We start from the raw sequence: 16,193 nt of genomic DNA, 5'->3' as shown, positions 1-16,193 counted from the left end.
TTACATAACCGGTAAAAAAGAACCGTTCTTGATGAGCAGGGCAACATTAAAGCTGTCTCGACTCTTGCCAAGCATTGTATGGGAGGACAGAAAGAGCGAGGAAGGGTTCAAGTACTGAGTAAAGGTCACTGGCAGCAGGAAAGAAGAGGTCTCCATTCCTGGCCACTGGCGTTGTTGACCCCTTTCGTCTGCAGTTCCACCCTCATTGCTCCATCGTCCGCATCTGGAAACATTTTCTGCCAGCAGAGGTGGAGGAGCGCCACTGGATAGGGATGTTTCTGCTGAAGCACAAACATTTCTTATGCACTGGGACAGCTGGAAGACCCGAGGCCATCTCGCCTTCTCATTGTTTCTAGGCTTTTGCTTCAAAGGGAAGACTTTGCCTCCAGTCAGATTGGAGTTTGCCCGGCAGAGGTTTCACACTTGCTCACACGGCTAGTTTACCCCAAGTAAACCCTCTGGGAAGGGCAAAAAGCAGGCCATGTCTTCTCAGTGTTGGCCAGAAATATTTACATGATATTTCTGTTGTTTACTCTAGGCATGGGAACTTCCTCTCTGCACAGTTTTCCTTCACCTGTATATAGAACAGTCAAGGGTTGGAAAAGATCCTTTTTGGGGCAGCGTCAGGATCTCACCCCAGATCCTAGCCAGCATGCTGCAGATTTAAACAGTGTTCTGGCATTAGTTTGTGCTTGTATATATCCAGTTCCGTAAATGGATATGCAAACATATGAATGTATTTGTAAATATCTAATATCACAAATGGATTTGTAAACAGATATAAATTAGGGTTTGTTGGTTTGTTTTATAAATAGAAAGGGACTTTTGGAACATGCCATAAGGTCCTTCTAATAATTGGTTGAAATCCCAGACTTTTGTGGGTTGAAGTAACCACAACACTTAACTCTTTCCTCTTAAGTAACCCACAGGCAAATTGGAATGAAAACATATCAATGTAACAGCAATATAATTTGATAAATGTCTTCATTATCAAAAGTTTTTTTTCAGCTGCAAACTTATCTGTTTGTTAGACTTTACCCAAAGAAGCAGGCAATGAAAGCAGTTTTGTTTGCACTAGAGATGGGAAGGAACTGGTGGTTCGTGCGGCTTCGTCTGTCGGTCCAATAGGTGTCCCGCGGTTCTGAGCCCTGCCTCCTCTGGCAAGCGCCTACTCAGAGACAGCGCCTGGAGGAGGTGGGGCAGGGAAGCCAGGGCACTGCCTCTGAGTGGGTGCCTGCAGGAGGAGGCAGGACTCGGAACTGCAGAACACCTGTTGGGCCGACAGACAAACCGCTGGACTGATGGTTCGCGCACATCACTAGTTTATAAAGGTAAAGGTTCCTCTTGACATTTAGTCTAGTCGTTTCCAACTCTAGGGTGCAGTGCTCATCCCCATTTTCAAGCCATAGAGCCAGCGTTTGTCCGAAGATAGTTTCCATGGTCACGTGGCCAGCGCGACTGGACATGGAACACCGTTTCCTTCCCACTGAGGTGGTACCTATTTAACTACTCGCATTTACATGCTTTCGAATGGCTAGGTTGGCAGGAGCTGGGACAAGCGACAGGACCTCACTCCGTCACGTGGATTCGATCTTACAGCTGCTGTTCTTCTGACCTTGCAGCACAGAGGCTTCTGCAGTTTAACCCACAGCGCCACCACGTCTCTAGTTTATACCCTATTGTTTTTCTCTGCCTTATTTGCTTTGTGGGATTCTGGATGTTAGAGACACTGATATATGCACGCATATTTCTTGTTCTTACAATTGGGAAGGACCATATGGGGAAACGTCACAATACTGCTTCTGCTATGGCGTAAGTAGTCCACGGGTTATGGCCTAAGCACCCTGCTTGGCCATTTTTGCATTTTATATAACTGACAGTGCTTGCTGTTTCATGTTACCTTATAGAAGAAAAATAATTATTTACTCGTGTTAAATCCTGGAAGGTCCAGTCAGAGATTTTTGCTCTTTAAAAAAAAACAAAACCAAAAAAACACTGACCTTGGCTAGATTGCCATGTGTCAAGGTGGATTCTAAAGATATCTTGCTTGTCCATGATGGTGAGGCATCACCTTGTTTAAAAGAGGGAATACGTGAAAACTATTCACAGGAGGCAAAAAAGAACTTGACAGTCTGATAGATGGAATGGACCGCTTCGATTTACATGACACTTCAATGAGGAAAATGTTGGCACCTGCAGTCTTCCCGGGGGAGAAGGCATTGCAGCAGGACTTGACAGAATATGTAGGTGTGCACACCATTACTGCTTGTCCCTCTCTGAGTGTACAACTCAGCAATGGATTGCTCCCACTGCCATCCCACCCCTTCTGCACCTAATCACTTGCAGCAGGTGTGGAAACCATCGCAGGGCAGATTGCTGGCATCACAACTCTCAGGGCACTCGGTGTATAAGCTGGACTTGTTGTCACGTAGCAAGTTGTTATGTAAAAGCTTCTATGACAGAAGTTGCATTAATCCATCCTGCAAACTACATCAGGCAGGTCTGGTTTGTGCGTCCTGTGCAGGGAGCGAGTGGCCATCTCCATTGCCAAGCCTGTTTGGGGCTGGATTCATTCCGCTGGATGGTCACAAAGGGGGTGTGTGTGCATGCGCATGTGTGTGTTCTGTCTGTGGCAAGGTCGCCTATCAGATGTGAAAGATACACCCTGAGCAAACTCTGCAATTAAGCTGTGGCCGGGTGGCCTCACTTTGCACGAAAAGGGTGCAGTTGCGGATAAAAAGATTCTTGCCTCTGATTGCTATCTCACTAACTCGAAACAAAATTGTTTTTCATCCCACTCTCTTGTTATCTGCCGTCACGTCACACCTCCGACTTACGGCAACCCTGTGAATTAGCACTCTCCAAAATGTCCTGCCCTCAGTGGCCCTGCCCAGCTGTTTTAGACACAAACCTGTGGCTTCCTGTTAGGAATCAGTCCATCTCGTGTCTGGATTCCCTCTTTTCCTACTACCTTTCCCAGCATGATTGTCTTTTCTAGAGAATCCAGAGAATCCTGCGTTCTCAGGATGTCCCCAAAGTCAGGCAGCATAAAAAATATTTATGTCTCCAGAGAAAGTTCAAACTTGATTTGATCCAGACCCCCCTTGTTTGTCTTTCTGCCTGTCTTTTCTAGCCATCCTTATTTTATATGTATGGAAAAGGGGATCTATAGAGGTGCCTCGCTTAACGACGTTAATTCATTCCAGCGAAATCGCTGTAGAGCGAAATTAAAAAGCGAAATAAAAAAGCCCATTGAAACGCATTGAAAACCTTTCAATGCGTTTCAATGGGCTGAAAAACTCACCGTCCAGCGAAGATCCTCCATAGGGGCAGCCATTTTCGGTGCCTGTAGAGCGAGGAATCCGTCCAAAAACACAGCGTGGAGCCATTTTGAGCACCTGGCGGCCATTTTAAAAACCCGATGATCAGCGTAATGCGAAGAATCGGTTCCCGAAGCATGGAGCCTATCTTCGCATAGCGAAAAAAAACCATTTAAAACATCATTTTGCGATAGTAATTGCAATTGCAAAAACATAGTCGTGAAGTGGAGTCGCCGTTATACGGGGTAATCGTTTAGCGGGGCACGACTGTAATCTGTTTTTCCTTGAGAAGGATACATGTGGAATCAAAGGAAGCTGAGGGCCAGAGGTTCAAGGTCTTGGAGGTAGGCAAACCTACCTGTGAGCCAGACCTCCAAGCTGCCAGCCATCTTTGTATTTTCAAAACAGTAGGCCATGTCATATTCAAAAGAGTGGTGGGTGGTGTTTCAGCTGAGGCTTCTAGGGCTGCTGACAAAGCAAAGCACTGTCTAAAGAAGTAATTAGCATAATTAAATTATAGTTTCACCTACCACAATAAAACAGCAGTTCAGAAGAAAAAGATATATAGAGTATTTTGCCAGAAACTACAGAAGCTATTCAATCCATTAAAATCCTCGGAAGATAAAGTGGTCTTTATGTGATGAATGCTTCGCGGTAGCCGCAATCAAAATGACATGCCACCCCTGATAGGTGGGTGATCCCATCTCGGGTCACCCCTGCCGAAGGGCCACCCGGCCTTCTTGAATGATTCCAGCGAGGGAAAGCCGGTCACCTTGTGACAGTGTCTGTTACGGCTGCTGTTTTATCGTTTCCTGTGGGCCCTTTTTTAGGTAGGTGGTAAAACCCTGAAATAAAATTAACTGCGTGTTTGAAACAACACTCTCCACCTTGTGAACCCTGGAGGTCTGGTGGCCGAATTCTGCTTTCTGGCAGAAAACCTGGGGGAAGCCTGAAACTCCGAACACTTTCTCTCCTTAGAAATTCCTAAGGGAAGCAAGAGCAACTCTCAGATCTCCCGGAGTCCCGCAAAAATCATGAATGTTTTTCACAATACTGTATGACTTTTCTGTTTTTTGTCACTGCAGTGCAGTTTTGAGATTTCAATTTCCAGCGTGGATGGTTTCACATAGATTTGGTTTCTCATAACCGTGCTAAAATAAATATTGGGACTGCTGCTGAAAAGGGAAGGCACACATCAAACCCCTCTGGTAACCCATAATTTTCCCCCTGCATCTTGATACTCCTTGCAAGTGCCAGACTAGGTGGTACGACATAAGGTGCCTTTTAGCATACACCGCAGGGGGGCTGCGCTTCCTTGATCCATCGCTGCCACGTTTTTCCAGCAGTTCTGTGTTCACCATAAAAAGCTCTTTTCCCGAGGCCTTTGCCCCACTGTTTCAGAAATGCCGGTGGCTTTCGCATCCCATCGGAGTCAGATCGGGTGGGCAAGGGAGGCGGAAGTAGCAGGGTGGACTTAAGAAACATGCCTGCTCAATGCCAGTGTCCGGATGACACCTGAGCCTTCCTCCTGACCTTAGGCTTATTTTCCTGCCAGATGGACCCTCAATCATTTTCTGATCCCCTTTGTCTCAAAATAGCAGACTCGGCAAATGCAGTGTCTTGGTTTTTCTTTTCCTTTACTCCCCCCCCACACACTATGCAACAAGGCTCAAAGGGGATTGACACCAATAAGGGAAAAATAGAGATTCCTTAACAAGTAGGAATATGAGGACACCCTAAAGACTAGCAGGTTTTACTGGTGTGGACTATAGATCCCTTTTTCATACACTTCCAGCCCGGGGAGAAGTGAGGTGATGTATCCCTGCCTAAAAAGCTTAGTACAGTTCTGTAATTTTTAGGTAAAGGTAAAGGTTCCCCTTGACAATTTTTGTCCAGTCGTGTTCAACTCTAGGGGGCGGTGCTCATCCCCGTTTCCAAGCCGTAGAGCCAGCGTTTGTCCGAAGACAATCTTCTGTGGTCACATGGCCAGCGCAACTAGACATGGGACGCTGTGACCTTCCCACTGAGGTGGTACCTCATTTTTTAGTAATTTTTAGAGTGCTAGAAATCTCATTAGGCAAATTCCAAAGAAACCCAAAAAAAAGAAAAAACAAAAAACAAAAGCATGTGGCACCTTCAAGATTTTGACTATTATATTTTGATGTGAGCTTTTGTGGACAAGTTCACACACATGTGGAAACAAAATGGCATACTGGATGAGGTATCAGTTTCACAAGTAGAACATGTTCAATATTCATTGGCTGTAGGAGTCTTGGGCGTGTGATTCATCTCACCCGGCCTGCGTTTGGTGTGGAGTTCTATTGTAAACATTTCTGCAGGAGACAGAAAACAGATACCAGGCCATGAGCAAAGATGGTGGGCGGGGGGGGAGAGAGAGAAGACGTGTGGGGCGGGGTGAAGACTGAGGATTCCGTTAAAAACTCGAGAGAGGTGAACAATAATATATAAAAATAAATATAAAAATAAGATAGCAGAGGAACCATGTTTTGTTCATATAGGGAATATTGAATTTTTCCCTTCAAGCTTTGTGATGTAAGATGGGTTTGGTAGTTGTGAAGAAAATAACAGTAGTGGGTAGATAACAGCAGAACCCTTACACTTGGTCATGACTGGAGCCACCTCATTGTTTTGGCTGCCCCAGCCGTTCTGCTAGAGTTTGTGAAAAGCCCTTTCTTAAATTCGGAAACTTCCCTGGCGAATTCCCCCTCGGGTACTGTTGTTTGGGGCTTCCTTCTCTCTCCTTGTCCCCACAGAGTTTATCTCGAAGGCAATAGGGAGCGCATTTGCTTTTAGAACTCATGACCTTGCTCTCCAAAGACTGGGGCTAACGGTTTCCTGTGAACGGCAAGCTCCTCGGGTCTCACTATTGTTGACCAGTCTTTGGGTTTTTTGTTGTTTTGTTTTGTTTTGTCTGTGTGTGTTTTTTGTCTGGGGGGAGAAGAAAGAAAACTTATTTACTATAGGGCCATGTCCTGTTTGTTTGTAGCTTGCTGGGAAATGCCATTTTGCCCGGGTCTCAGCAGGACCAGCAACGGCAAGCGACCGAGATTGTTTTCTGTTGATTTGTGTGGGACGTCAAAGCTTTGTACCAAAGCAGGTTTAAAAAAAAGAAAAGAAAAAGCTACAATCAGCTTTCCTTATCTAGGGTGCATTTTGGTGACCTGTTTTTCCCAGATTGTTTTCCCACACTTTCCAAATAACTTCCAGTGGAAGGTATTCCATTCAAACTCCCAAACTCCCCTCAGGAGGTCAGTGGGAAGAAGATGGAGAGGAACAATCAGCCGCTCAACTTGGTTCATGGCACTTAACGCTGACAAATCATTCTGCAACAGGTTTCCCGATTCCTAGACTGGAATTAGAATGGCAAAGGGTACCTTTGGCAGGATATGGTTCTTTCAGCCTTTTGAGCTTTTATGTATGGGGCCAGCAACAAAATGTTGCAGTGGAGAACGCTCCCGTGCTGGTCTCCCCATCGCCTCAGCCAACATTCAGGTGATAATTCTTTCTCCACTCATTGGGCTTTTTGTGAGATCTTCCTTAAAGGTGATTTTCGTAAAGGTTTTGCTTGTGCCAACTGAAAATCTTGCCGTCCACAGAAGCCTCCTGATAACGGCCTTATTACATGAAGATGGTACTTCTTTGCCTTATATATATAAGGATAGACACTGAGAGAATGAGTTGTTTATTGTAGGTTTGTATTTAAGAAGGGGAGAACCATGAGAATGCAGAGAATAAATTGAATTAAAGAGGCAAAATCCACTGCCCATACATAGTACACCATGATCAGACAGTAGATCCTTATTCCTCATTGCATGCTGTTGGTGAGAGCCTCTAACATAGGAGGAAGCTGCTTGTTGGGTGTGCTGAGCAATTTCCAGACCTGTGAAATCCCTAAATCTGGGCCAAAACGAATTGAGTCATCAATAAAAAGAGAGTTAAAACAACCGGTTGAAGAAATGTCCAAAGGAGTTGTAAAAAAATCAACTGGTCAAGAGACCCTCTGAGTGAAGTAGTTCATTTCACCCATACTAAAAGCTTGGGAGGTATGAGCTTAATTGGGATTGTTCTTTTGAGAAAAAGGGCCACCTTAGAGAATATTCCCCTATGTTTTCTCCCATTTCCTAGCATTTTTGTCATCAGTTGTAAATTTTGCTTTTGAGAGCTCAAAGGCTGAAGGTTTGGGCCTCTCGGGATTTTAACGAGTCCTGGGGATTGTCTCATAAATCTTCCATGGGCATGATCTGTCTTTACTGTCAGGGCAAAGAGGCAGGTGGAATTCTTCGCCCTTCTTTGTAAGATGTGGCAAGCAAAAGGAACTTCTTGACAAGGTTGCTGTTACTTATGCCTCCATCTTCATGTTTCAGATATTGCCATTCCCAGGTTCCAGACAAGTGCACATTCATATCGACAGCCGAAAGAACATTTCAAGTGGGATTTAATTTTGTGCTTGGTCAGCTCGTATCAGATTAAGAGCCATTCTGCAAGCTAATGGTGTATAGAGCCTCTTTCTCTTAAAAGGAGTCTGGAATTCAAAGACAGAGTTCTCCTTTATTTCACTGCACTTGGATTGAAACCTCTGGCTGTGTTTGATCCATGTCAGATGAAGTGATAGGGTTGGCGACAAGCAGCGTTTTAGAAAGTCCTAGCACAGCTCCACAGACTGTTTTTTTTTTTCTCCTTTTCATTATTCCTTGTTTGAGATCCTAAGTGTAGCTAAGGGGGGACTAAAGGACAGGGCCAGACTCCAGTGTTCCATCGGTGTAGGTGCCTCTGTGAAGTTTTGGATGTGCACATGGTTAAAATACTTAAGTGGGGTAGGGAGGCGGTGTAGAAAAGGCAGGTCAGAAAATGCACTTTGCATTTTTAAAAAATGAGGTTTGAACAGCAGGCCGTTCTCCTTGTGCAGCACATTTTGCTCACTTTGTTCTTTCATGAGCAAAATTGTCCATGATGACTAGAAACTGAAAAAAGTGCAGTGTTCAAGTTCACTCATGCTGTGCCAGATGGCATAGCATAAGTCCAACCATGAGGATTTCTGAACAGAGGTTAGTAAGAAGAAATCGGTTTGGGTTGGGTTTTGTGTGGGTGGGTGCCCTTGTCTTGTTCGGGCTTCACACAGGAAAAGCCAAACTTGAAGTATTTTTTATCCGTGGGTGCTAGCGTTTAGAAATGCAGAAGGTAGTATTCCTATACAGTCAAGTGAGCCCTGGAAAAAGTTCCCATGGGCATAAACATTTTACGTGGAAGACTTTGCAAAAGTTTTTATTTAGAAGTGTTTCGATTTGTTTTCAGACGACAGCTCCTGGAATTCCACAGGCAACATGACCCCTGGAATTATGGGAGGTATAGTCCAGAAACACAAGTCTGGTCATTTTTACTCTCTCCTCCCACAAATTCCATTTTTTCTTCTCTCCCCCCCCCTTTAAGCTTTTAAGTGTAATCATTCATTTATAACAAGAAGGAGGGGGTGTAGTTATTTTCCCCTGGAGTCGCATGGCCATGCGGTATTCTGCAGCAATGCAGCCTTGAATGCTGTTTGGTAAAAATATGACACCCAAATTTAACAGCTAATAAATAGCATGCCACCGATCTATTGTTGGTCAAATAATAAGTTACTGATCATGAAAACAGATATCAGAATCATAGAATCATGAAATTGGAAGGGGGGTATAAGGCCATTGAGTCCAATCCCCTGCTCAAAGCAGGAATACAAATCTCAGGTCTCATTTTGGAAAACATGTCTCTAGTCCTCAAGGACATGTGAACAGACTCAGAATAGCTGAGCACCACAGGGAAGCTGAACTCAGAGGGCTCCCAGGGCCAGGGAAAGCTCAGGTATGTATTCCATCCGGGCAGGAGCATTCACATTTCCGGACTACTTAATAAGACTTCGTGAATTTCTGCCTGTTTTCCTGGGCTGTTAAATCATTGCATATAAAGGAAATGAGAAAATAGCTCAGTGGTTTAGGTCTCTGGCTGCGGAGCCAGAAGTTGGGAGTTTGATTCCCCCACTGGGCCTCTTTGAGAGGAGCTGGACTCCGTGATCTATAAGGTCCCTTCCAGCTCTGCATTTCCAAGACTGTTGTTGTTGTTGTTGTTGTTGTTGTTGTTGTTACCACTATAATTCTGTGCACACAGATTGTTCTGAGAGGTGCCTTTAAACAAGCATAATTTATCTGCAGTAACTCAAAATGCTACAGGACTTATTCGAAGTGTTGGCTAATTATTACATGGAGCCGGTCTGGAGAAGGATTAAGATTGGTCTCTGCTTTAAATAGCAGCACTTCAGCCCTCCCTAACTTGCTGCTTAAACTTATCTCAGTCCTGGATTGTGTAATGTCAAAGCCAGGTACAAAATGGACAGCGTAGGTGAACGCTGTTGTTCATCATGGCTGCAAAGCCAGTCCCATTCACAGCCTTCCTGAATATATATCTGTAAATCTGCAACATTAATGGGATTTTTAAAGACTGATCTGCCTGTGCAGATGATGACTTGAAATGGTCAATTAAGAATTGCATTGTGGGGGGGAGGGGATACTGTACTCTGTAGCAGTTACTCTGCCGTTAGCACCATCTACTGGCTCCCGTTTGGAGTTACTCATGCAAAATAACCTTTGAAGTGTTCCTTTTCTCTCTCCAGGACTGTACATAAGCACCCCCCTCCTCCATTCAAAAAGAGGAAAAGTGGTTATTTCATAACAATGAAAATAGCAATGCTAGCACAATCATCTGTTTGTTGAGTTTATAAATTATCCTTGTGAAGGTTAAGACTTGAACGTCAACTGCATAGCGTTGCTCCATGCTTTACCTTCCTTACGTTGCAGCAAGAAGCTAAGAATGTAGGACGCTAATCTGTATTATATCAGAGTCCTGGTCCCACTCAGCCAATGTTACCTATCCAGATTCTAACCAGGCCTGACTTTGTACTTTGCTTTAGCTTATGAAATCTGACGGGGCCACTTGTGTTGGCCCCCATTCAGTCCCCAGAGGGGGAGCCTTGCATCCCAAGAGATGCCTGAGCCATCCGTCCGTCCCCCTACTTCCCCCACCGCCCCGAATACACAGGCACCCCTTGGCCCTTCCCCAAGCTTCAGTGGCCTTTCTGTTCAAATCATTCACTCCCAGGAAGAAAACATCAACATGAAACAAAATGATCCATAAAAACAGGGTTGAGGCAAGCAACTACAAAGACATGAAGGGCAAAAAATATATACTAATAAAATCCGTGGACTGGCCTTGTCCCCCGCACTGTGGTTGAGCTTTGGAAGTACTCCACATACTCTTTACTCAAATTTCTACACTTATGTGTTTGTGTTGGAGAGCCCGTGAAGCATAGTGGATGTTGTGTTTTACTAGCATCTAGGGGAATTGGGATCAAAAACCTTGCAGAGTCATGGAAGCTTGGGAGGAGGCAATGATAAACCACTCCATGAACATATCTCATGCCTCGAAACCCTATGAGAGTTTTCCACACCGACCCCATTTGACTTCAATTTTATGCTTCCCTTTGCTACCATCATTCAGCTAATTAGCCTTGGAGCCGCTTGTCCTTATTTTATTAATGTCTTAACTTTTGTGTATTCACTATGTAGCATTGTATGTGTTATCTATTGTTGTAAAGTACCCAGACTAGTGCTTTGCCGCGTATGTGGCAGTATATAAATCAAATGCCAAAATACGAAGATCACTCTAAACGGGAAGTGACTTGACAGTATATAACAAAAACAAGTTGAACGGAATCTCCTTTTCTCCTAAAACTGGATCCCAGGGCAGTTTGCCAGATTAAAAACAGGCACGCATAAAGCCACAAAAGGTGACATTAAAATGTATTTGAGCAAATTAAGATACTGTATTCAGCATTTTCAGCGTCTTTAGCAAGGTTGGTCAACCTGGCATTCGGTCGACGCCGGTCGCTTTCCAAAATACGGCCGCCTAACCTGCTTTGTCTGTTCTTTCCCCTTTAGGTCTTCCTGAACAGTACTATAGCCTCACGTGGTTCCTTAGTCCAATTCTGGGCCTCATCTTCACGCCTTTGATAGGGTCAGCGAGCGACCGCTGCACCCTCAGCTGGGGCCGCCGGCGGCCTTTTATCCTTGCCCTGTGCATCGGAGTCCTCTTTGGAGTGGCCCTTTTCTTGAACGGCTCCGATATAGGTACGTGAGGCCAGCTCTGCTGACTGTTCTTTGATCGCCATCCGTCCAGGATCGTGCTGAGTAGTGTCCCTTTAGAAGCAATGGGCATTTTCTGCAGGACTAGGGGGTAGAATTCTGCTATCAGATGCCAGAATTCTGTAATCGGGACAGGCAATGTGGCTTCGCTGGCTTGCTCTAATTCCACCGCAAGGATTATTTCGTCTGTTGAAGGACATCTGAATGATGCTCTTATAATATGGCGAAGGGAGGGGCAAGACTGACCTATCCCAGAATACTCACTTGGTGGGCAACCTAGGTTGGCCCAGAGCTTGGAATTAATTTTTCTTGGACTCCACATCCCAGAATCCTTCAGCCGTGGTTTCCTTCTGATGCTTGCCAAAATAGTATCACCTGGTGGTTTGCGGTCCTGGTTTGTATAAAGTGTGGGAAGGTTTTTTCTTTCCTCCTAGGTGAGGGTGGCTGGTTTTCAAACCAGGATGTCTGCTGGGCACAGAAGAGGAAGGAGTGGAAAGGAGCTTTATGCGCTCAACCTCATCACTTCTGGACTGAGATTCTGCAGAACGTACAGCCAGGGGTTGCCTTAAACCTGTGCCCAGCTCAGGAGAAGCCAGAACCTGAATTAACAAAGTACTGGAAAAAAAAAACATAATTAACCCCCTTAGCTAGGGAGTCCACTGTCTTCAGCAGCTCTCCCCCCCACCCCTGGCCCAGCCTTTGTTTCGTTCTCATTCAGAGCTGGTGCCCTGTTTATCCCAGCCCTCGTGAGCTGCTTTTTTGCATGTACACCTTCCCGTTCATACAATCGCTGCCAGCAAAATATCAGAAGGCGCTGAAATGAATCCCGCCAGCTCTTGGCATGGGAAACCCGTAGGAACCTGTTCACAGGGAAATGTTTCCTGTTGTGTTCTGATTTCCCTTTAATGCATATCTAGCAAACACATCCTGTTTCCAGCATTATTTTAAAAAGTCAGGGGAGAGAAAAGAAAAATCTTTTCACCTTTTCTCATTGTCGTTCGTAGAGGGCTGCCTTGACATAAGTGGGGGGGGGGGGAGATCATAGCATGAGCTGAAATTTGTTTATTGAATGACTAAATGGAGAAAAATGTTTTTTTCGCTCCCTTATCTGTGTCAGCGTTCCAGGGAAACAATTGAAGCTGTGAATTTCCCATCTTTGGGAATTCAGGCTGAGCGCAATTCTGCAGCAAAAGCTCAGTTCGAGAAAGATGACTCGCTCCCCTTTGGTGCCGTTATCGTGCCGTGAGACGGCACAGATTTAATTTTGTAGTTTATAAAATGTACCTAGATCAGGCTACTGCAGAATGCCTTGATCCCATTAAGCTGCCTTCTGCAGAGTAAGATCGTTTGTCCAACAACGACAGGATTTCTGCGCAGATCGATTTTGTGGGGTTTCAGAATACAGCTTTTCCTCATCATTCTTGGAGGGTCTGGGGATTAAACCTGCAACCTCCGGCTTGCAAAAGACTTGAAAGGACTGAAAGGGCTCCTTTTCTGCACCCTATTCCTATCAAGGCCAGTGGGAGTTGTAGTCCAGAAGAAAAACATGTCTGGGCTCAGAGCCTATCTTCAGGTCACTGAGATCTGGTTCTTCCCTCGATGAACTGAAGCGCTCAAGCTTCATGCACTTGACTTCCTCAACCTGCAGGTCTTGGTTTTTGCGATGATTGAATAGAGAATACTTTAATGATAGGCTTCGATTTTCAGAGCATTCTCCACGGATGAGGACTAGAAACCTAGAAGCCCCTCCTTCCATCATATATTTAAAATATTTTGCTCCACCTTTCTCCTTAAAAAAGGACTCAAGACAGCTTACATCATTGAAAAAAAGACAATATTTGAAAGTGAAAAGCAATAAGTTATACAAATATTTTAAAAGAATTAAATAAACTTTATATTCAAAATGGTAGATCAAACATCCCTAAAACAGATTTAAAAACAATAAAAATACAAACCCATCCCATTTTAAAAACACCTGTCAGACAACCAATCGCTAAGGGCGAAGAGAACGGTCTTTGCCTGCTTGTGGAAGAAGAGAAAGGATGGGGCCCGGCTGGCCTCCCAAGGGAGGGAGTTCCAGAGTCTGGGAGGGAGCAGCTGCACAGAAAACTCTGGTGGTCAACACTGAATGTAATGGACAGCCCCAGCCTCATCCAGCCAAGCCTCTGTTGTGCAAGCCAGGTCAGCGCCCTCATCCAGGATCGGGTCCTGGGAGGTGGTTGTTTTCCCATTTACTGAGTAGCCGTACTTTCAGGCCAGGGTGCTTGACACACACACACACACACACACACACATAGACACCACCAGCCCCTCAGGGCTAGCCAAACAATTTAAATTATTGAGCAAATACTCTTTGTTCTGTGGCAGCTCTCTGTATTTGTTCTGGCAAAACATTGTGTTGTGTCATGGTAGCCAGAAAGATGTCAATAATTCATTCTCTCTCTTTTCTGCTCCCCAAAGAATGTTTATAAAATTTGTGTCATTTTGGGGGGGGGACACACACCATCTTACCCGTTTTGATCTTCCTCTAGTTAGCTTTTGTCTGAAAGAGGATGAAAGACTTTGCATCCAGAATCCTATTGATTCTGGATGCAAAGTGTTTCTTGTACCTAAATTTAAGTATTTTGATCAAGTGGCAGGGTGCGTCTCATATGTGCATGGGGTGTGTGTGTGTGTGTGTGTGTGTGTGTGTGTGTTTGTGTGTGTGAGAGAGAGAGAGAGAGAGAGAGAGAGAGACTAGACGCAACCAAGAAGTGCGCAGCATCTCAGCCACTACCTGCAATGGGTAGTGTCACGTTATGCAAACCTGGTGTTAAAACCTCTTGTGGGGTTCTGGCCAACAACAAATCTTTGACAAGGGACCCTTTTCAGGCAGGCTCTTAACAATCATGATTGAGTTCCAGAGCGGCATTTTTAAGTTAAGATCATTTTTTGATATTTACCTGCTTTTATTTACAGTAGGCCTCCTGTATCGGTGGGGGATTGGTTCCAGGCCCCCTACGCACATGCTAAACACTGTGGATAATAGTGAATTGATATACATAGCATAGTAACAACTAGACATGGGGATGAATAAAAAACGGATCGTGATATTCGTAAAAAATTGCTGATTTATTAAATATTCATCCCTTCATATTCGTCAGTTCCAGAGACCCCAGCAAATATGAAGAGATGAATATTTCTTTTTTTATTCGTCCCTCATTTTTATTCAGCCCCCTATGGCCTTCCCATTCTGCCTGTGGGCTCGCCAATCAGCAGCCAGCCAGCCAGCCACCCCCACAACCTATTCCCCCTTCCCTTCCCTACCTTAGCCACGGCCGCCATCCACCACCTCCCAGCGCCGTCATAATCTAGTGCCCCTTGCTGCTGCCGCCATCCATTGCTGCCCACTGTGGTGGCTTCCACAGCCATGGCCTTCCGAAAGGGACACTGGCCGCCCTTTGCAAAGATGGCAGCTGCGGCTTTCTTTTAGGGCAGAAAACATGCTATTCAATCATAACATGGGCCACAGGGTTGAAACGGCCATGGGAAAGAACCCTGCTCGACACCAGTCTGTGGAAGGGATGTCCCCCTTTTGACCCCCCTAGACAACACCCTCCTTTTCGAATTAAAAACCACCCCCCGTGTGTTTTGGTTCCTTCTCTGCCAGGTCTGGCCATTGGAGATGTTCAAGACAAGCAGCCCATCGGCATCATCCTCACTGTGCTGGGAGTGGTGGTCTTGGATTTCTGCGCAGATGCAACAGAGGGGCCGATCCGTGCCTATTTGCTGGATGTGGTGGACAGTGAAGAGCAGGACATGGCACTCAATATCCATGCCTTCTCAGCTGGTATGCCGTTCTCCTCCTCCTCGTTGTCCCACAGGGCTCAGAACAATATTCCCACTTTTCTCCAAAATGTCAAGTTTGTTTAAGGCTACAGCCTGCTTCCTTATGTAGCTCAGTTACACCACAAAGTAATTAAAGGAAAATTTCACTGTTGCTGGATACACCTGTGTTTTTTTTATTGTCTAGAAGATTATCTAGAACCAGAATTGGACTTGAAATGCATTTGAAAACCAAGGTGTAATGTGATGCTTGAATAACAAGTAATAGCTGGGGTTCTGTTGCGGCTGTGTTTCCAGAAATAACGGCGCCCAAGGTTTCAAAGGCTAAGGAGAGGAAGAAAGAAAATGATCTAAGCAGGTTTTCTGTTTGGGTTCTTAAACCTTTGTTTGCACTTTAAACTTCAGTTGTCCTTAAATAATCGTTTAGTGTGATGTCAGCAATGAGCCAGTGAGTGCTCTTAGCGTCCAGCTCCATTGCCTGGTCAGCTATTGTGACAGTAGGTTAAAAGGCAGCCTCTCCTTTCTTGGTAAGACGCTTAGAAAGCAAGCTGGAATTTTCAGCTGCATAAACAAGCCAACCTTATCCCCTTACTAGAGCTCCTAGTGGCTTAAGTAACCCTGAATCTGCCTGCAGAGTTAGTGTCAGCAACCATGTTACTATTTGATGGAAGTGAGGCTGGACTTCCTAGAAGTGAGAAGGACATGGCACTCAGTCTCCATGCTGGAGATTTGCAGTTAGGCCAGCAGGACAGATGTGGGCGAGGTCCCAGGACAGATGTGGGCAAAGTCTCCACAAGCCCAGCCTCTTGAAAGATGAGGAGCTGCCTTCTAGGGAAGGGGCCAGAAGGTGTTCCCAATT

At 45.1% G+C, this 16,193-nt stretch overlaps 1 protein-coding gene across 4 annotated transcripts in view; it reads left to right on the top strand.

The window, feature by feature from the left end:
* Positions 1-16,193, top strand: part of SLC45A4 (solute carrier family 45 member 4) — a 157,999-nt gene that overhangs the window by 129,331 nt on the left and 12,475 nt on the right. For 3 of the 4 annotated variants that reach the window (XM_072999399.2, XM_072999400.2, XM_072999398.2), the window contains 2 exons: positions 11,306-11,494; positions 15,159-15,338. In XM_072999399.2, coding sequence (XP_072855500.1) covers positions 11,306-11,494; positions 15,159-15,338 — 369 coding nt within the window. The remainder of the gene's footprint in view (positions 1-11,305; positions 11,495-15,158; positions 15,339-16,193) is intronic. The other variant, XM_072999401.2, reaches the window with a different exon arrangement.

Source organism: Pogona vitticeps, chromosome 4, assembly GCF_051106095.1.
Source record: "Pogona vitticeps strain Pit_001003342236 chromosome 4, PviZW2.1, whole genome shotgun sequence".
NCBI lineage: Eukaryota > Metazoa > Chordata > Lepidosauria > Squamata > Agamidae > Pogona > Pogona vitticeps.
This window is presented reverse-complemented; position numbering and strand designations above follow the sequence as displayed.